This window comes from Eschrichtius robustus, chromosome 13, assembly GCF_028021215.1.
Source record: "Eschrichtius robustus isolate mEscRob2 chromosome 13, mEscRob2.pri, whole genome shotgun sequence".
Taxonomy (NCBI): domain Eukaryota; kingdom Metazoa; phylum Chordata; class Mammalia; order Artiodactyla; family Eschrichtiidae; genus Eschrichtius; species Eschrichtius robustus.
In genome coordinates this window covers 41,554,191-41,559,414 of record NC_090836.1, presented here as the reverse complement: position 1 = coordinate 41,559,414, position 5,224 = coordinate 41,554,191, and the positions used below count along the sequence as shown (strand labels likewise).

Here is a 5,224-nt window from a genome sequence, read left to right as displayed (position 1 = left end):
GCAGTCTGCATAATCAGCAGGAAAAAGGAAGATAAGAATGTTACTTTTCTTCTGGTACAAGGGAGGACATTTTTACATAGGAATTTCACCTCCTGCTTTTAAAAGAAGGAAGGAAAATCCCTCCCAGCTCCAGCAACAACACTCTAAAACCACCACTTGCAGCCAGAGAGAAACTCAAAATCTTGAACTCTCCTTCTTCTCCAGAGAACTTCTCTTCAAACAGTCCCCCCCCACCCAGTTTCCTCCCAAAATCTAATAAAAGCAAGTCACTCTCCTTTGTTCTCTGGATTTGCCTATGATTCCCCATTGCTTGCTTGTCTCAAATTGTGATTCTCTGCTATTCCTGAATAAACCCACCTTGCTGGTAAAATAACTGGTTGCTTTATTTTTGAGGGTAACAATGTATATAAATGTAAAATCACTGTTGTACACTTGAAAGTAATGTAACATTGTCAATTATGCTTCAATTTTTAAAAGTTTTACAAAACTCTAAATAGCACAAGGAATCCCTACTTCCTGAATATCTTTCAGGGTCAAACAATTTCCTCCCTCCCCAAGTTTCTGTCCTCCCTCCCCAAGTTTCTGTCCTCACTCCTTCAATTCAGCTACCAAATTTGAAATGTGTCTTTAAATCTCTCTTTCTAAAAGACCCTAGAGCTGTTTCATAAAGTTGGTTGGTTTAGGTCTAAAAATGGGGCCTACCCTACCCTTTTAACAGCTTAGATGTTCAATGCTTAGGTGCTTACTCTGAATGACTGAAATACTGTTTGGTAACTTTAGTTTAAATAACAAGTAAACCAAATAGAACTATTTTTTCTAAACCTTGCTCCTCCACATAATCAGGTAAATGCTTTCTGAACTGCCTTTAAAGGAAGTGGGAAGAGAAAAACAAAACTCATTGACAAATGGTGACAACGTGAAAATAATCAGCTGAGCTATCTGGACGAGAAGTTTCTCGATTTCATGGTGCTTCATCTTTAAAACTGTGTGGACTTCTTAAATCTTAGGATTCGTCCAAATTAAAGCAATCGAGCACCCATTCCCACGTTGGTTTCTTCCGAACATGCGCCCTTCCCCCCATCCCCATCCCCACCCCACCCCCACCCCCGCCCCCGCCCCCGCCCCGGCCCTGGCGGTCATGCGCCAAAGACTGCAGCACCGGAGCTCGCGGCCCGCAGGCGCGGCGGACCCCGCCCCGCACGCCCGGCGCGGGGAAGGGCTCGGGGCCAGGAGCCCGCCTCTGCGGCGGCCGAGCCGGGCGCCGAGTGGGTACGCCGGGCCGGGGGTGGGGCCTGCGGCCATGGCACCGCCTGTGCCCGCCAGCCCCTCCCCGGACCGTTACTTAAGTGGCTCCCGCAACGCCCCCGCCTCAGTGCGTTACTTACCTCGACTCTTAGCTTGTCGAGGACGGTAACCGGGACCCGGTGTCTACTCCTGTTGCCTGCGCCTGCTGACCCGTAGCCACCATGGTGAGTGGACCGCCGGCCTCTCTCGGGAAAACGGGGAGAAGCGAGCCCGGGGGAGCGCGGAGGGCCTGTAGCTAGAGAGGGCTGGCGCCACCGCTGTCCATTTGGAGGGCGAAGAGCAAGGCGAGGGCCGAGGATGAGAGTAGATAGATCCCGGTTTGTGGAGAACGGCTGGGGGCCCGGGAAGAGGGAACGGAGGGAGCCCACCGCCTTTTCTTCTGGGACTCTGGAAGGGGATGGCGGGGCACTAGCTCTCCTTCACCGTGGTTGGGACTCTCATTTAGCCCTAAACTCCTGGGCGCGGTGCCCTCAAGACTGCATTCTTTTCCCGCGCGTTCCCATCCCCCTCTTCCCCCCAGCCTTTGGCGAGCGCGCGCGCGGTCTCGCCCCGCCCTCACTTCCTCCTCAGCACGAAAAGCGGAGGCGGGAAGGAGCTGGACACAAAAGCGCACGCGCGACCGTTACCTTCCCGCCAGGGAGTGGACGGGAGCCCGCCACTGCAGTATGCGCAGGCGCGCAGCGGCGCTGCAGGTCTATGGCTGAAGGGCGTGTCTCCTGTTACCCTGAGTTCTTTCTTTTAAAAAAATAAAAACGGTAAGATGAATGTGGAGAAGGACTCCTTATCGGTGTACTGCGCTACGCCAGTGTATTAGGGCAGCTAGCTCCCAACAGCCTGTAGAGGCCGTCTGTCCCTCCCTGCCCTTTGCTGTGTTAGGAATGCGTGTGGGAGCAGGTGGTAGCGGTGAGGGGTTTTGAGGGAACGGAAATCGGATCTTGGTCCAGATCTGGGCCGCCGATAATCCCCTGCTGCGTCGTGACATGTGGAGGTGCTGGACTGAACTCAATGCCTACGGGAAGCGGAGGATGGTTGGCCATGGCTGCGCCTCTGCAGACGTGGCTGTTGAGAGTCTCTGCAGCTGCGCGGCTCCGCGAACCGCGGCGGGGGTGGTGCGCGGGCGTGGGCGCGCGCACCCGGAATTGCTCATTCATCCTTTGCCGCAGAGCCCCACCCCTCGTCCCTGCAGCCAGACATTTCCTCTGCCCTGTTCTGGCCACGTGCTTCCTGTGTTGGGAGCTGCCCAGAAATCTGGCCACCTACTCTAAAATGGGATTTTGGGGCCTGAGCGCTAGATGGATGATCTCCTCCTTATCTTGATCCTCCAAAGGAGGAAGCAATGACTAAGGTCTGTTCTTGATCTGGAAAGAGGCCTTCCCAATTTAGAGGGGAAAAGGAAATTAACTGAAACTAATGGAAATCAAAAGTATAGCTCTTCTCCTAGATTAAGAAAAAAAGCATTACACTGTAATTCATTTTGAAAGGAAATTTGTAAGATTAAGTTTCCATAAACATTTTGTTCTGCTTCACAGTCACCACTAATTGGTTTTTAATGGTTTTTTTTTCTTCCCTCTCACAGCGTGAGTGCATCTCCATCCACGTTGGCCAGGCTGGTGTCCAGATCGGCAATGCCTGCTGGGAGCTCTACTGCCTGGAACACGGCATCCAGCCCGATGGCCAGATGCCAAGTGACAAGACTATTGGGGGAGGAGATGACTCCTTCAACACCTTCTTCAGTGAGACAGGCGCTGGCAAGCATGTGCCCAGGGCAGTGTTTGTAGACCTGGAACCCACGGTCATTGGTGAGTTGACCTCAGTAACCCCAATGAGATCCCAGGGGTCCGGGACAGGAGGTGTGTCCTGGGGGCTCCACTGATGCCCTGGGGTCGAGCAGCCTTGTGCAGGTTGTTAGTGATGGGTGGCTGCTTCGTTTTCCTTTTCCAGATGAAGTTCGCACTGGCACCTACCGCCAGCTCTTCCACCCTGAGCAGCTCATCACAGGCAAGGAAGATGCTGCCAATAACTATGCCCGAGGTCACTACACCATTGGCAAGGAGATCATTGACCTCGTCTTGGACCGAATTCGGAAACTGGTATGTTTATTCTCAAGAATAAAGTAAATTAATGAACCTAAGGGAGATACTTGGAATATGCTCTTTTTTTCACACAGGATTGAAATGTAATAGTGAGGTTAATTATTCCTTTAAAGTTTTTTTTAAAGTTCAATTAAAATATGAACTATTTGATGTCATTTTATAAATATTAATAAAGATATTTTTGATAAAGAAATGCTGAGTAAGGAAGGTCTACATTTAAAAAAAACTGTTTCTTGTCAAAATATGATCTAAATCTTTGGAATTAATATGAAAAGTGAAAATATTTACTATGATTACTATGATGGTATCACAAAGAGCAATAACTATGTTTTTTCTATTCCTCTTTTCTAACAGGCTGACCAGTGCACAGGTCTTCAGGGCTTCTTGGTTTTCCACAGCTTTGGCGGGGGAACTGGTTCCGGGTTCACCTCCCTGCTGATGGAACGTCTCTCTGTCGATTATGGCAAGAAGTCCAAGCTGGAGTTCTCCATTTACCCAGCCCCTCAGGTTTCCACAGCTGTAGTTGAGCCCTACAACTCCATCCTCACCACCCACACCACCCTGGAGCACTCTGATTGTGCCTTCATGGTAGACAATGAGGCCATCTATGACATCTGTCGTAGAAACCTTGATATTGAGCGCCCAACCTACACGAATCTTAACCGCCTTATTAGCCAGATTGTGTCCTCCATCACTGCTTCCCTGCGATTTGATGGAGCCCTGAATGTTGATCTGACAGAATTCCAGACCAATCTGGTGCCCTATCCCCGCATCCACTTCCCTCTGGCCACATATGCCCCTGTTATCTCTGCTGAGAAAGCCTACCATGAACAGCTTTCTGTAGCAGAGATCACCAATGCTTGCTTTGAGCCAGCCAACCAGATGGTGAAATGCGACCCTCGCCATGGTAAATACATGGCTTGCTGCCTGTTGTACCGTGGCGACGTGGTTCCCAAAGATGTCAATGCTGCCATTGCCACCATCAAGACCAAGCGCAGTATCCAGTTTGTGGACTGGTGCCCCACTGGCTTCAAAGTTGGCATTAATTACCAGCCTCCCACTGTGGTACCTGGTGGAGACCTGGCCAAAGTACAGCGAGCTGTGTGCATGCTGAGCAACACCACAGCCATCGCTGAGGCCTGGGCTCGCCTGGACCACAAGTTTGACCTGATGTATGCCAAGCGTGCCTTTGTTCACTGGTACGTGGGTGAGGGCATGGAGGAAGGAGAGTTTTCTGAGGCTCGTGAGGACATGGCTGCCCTTGAGAAGGATTATGAGGAGGTTGGTGTGGATTCTGTTGAAGGAGAGGGAGAGGAAGAAGGAGAAGAGTACTAATTACCATTCCTTTCAGCCCTGCAGCATGTCATATGCAGAACTTCAGCTTCAACATTAGCTGACAGGAGTAAAAGCTTTCTGACTAGATTGTCTTCACTTTCAACTGTGATCATGTATTGCTTTTCCATGTGTACCTGTAAGATTTTTCTGTCATGTCTGAAAAGTAAAGGCTTTAAGAAAGAAAGAGTTCTGTGCTTCTAAATTGGTTTCTCCAATTCAAGATGTGCTACCACTCCTACACCTGAAAGTCTCTGCAACAGGGTGGTAATATCAAGGATTTCACTCTAGAAATCTCTATGGGGGGAAGGAGCACATTGGTCTGGAAAAACAGAAGAGCTGGATTCTGAAACTGGTCTGTTAACTTGACCTCAACCAATATTTTTTGTTTTCAGATGTACAATCTAATTTTTTAAAAATATTGGAGTATAGTTGATTTACAATGTTGTGTTTCAGGTGTATAGCAAAGTGAATCAGTTACACATACATCCACT

General features: G+C 49.6%; 1 protein-coding gene across 1 annotated transcript; it reads left to right on the top strand.

Annotated features, from left to right (window-relative positions):
- Positions 1-1,304: 1,304 nt before the first annotated feature.
- Positions 1,305-4,917, top strand: TUBA1B (tubulin alpha 1b). Its single transcript, XM_068559804.1, has 4 exons — positions 1,305-1,469; positions 2,882-3,104; positions 3,247-3,395; positions 3,753-4,917. Exons 1-4 carry the CDS (start codon positions 1,467-1,469, stop codon positions 4,731-4,733), a joined length of 1,356 nt encoding a protein of 451 aa, XP_068415905.1. The 5' UTR covers positions 1,305-1,466; the 3' UTR covers positions 4,734-4,917.
- The last annotated feature ends 307 nt before the right edge of the window (positions 4,918-5,224 follow it).

Coding starts and splice junctions, on each gene's coding strand:
- TUBA1B (XM_068559804.1), top strand. Junction 3,105..3,246: donor CCTGGAACCCACGGTCATTG/GTGAGTTGACCT, acceptor TTCCTTTTCCAG/ATGAAGTTCGCACTGGCACC. Junction 3,396..3,752: donor TGGACCGAATTCGGAAACTG/GTATGTTTATTC, acceptor CTTTTCTAACAG/GCTGACCAGTGCACAGGTCT.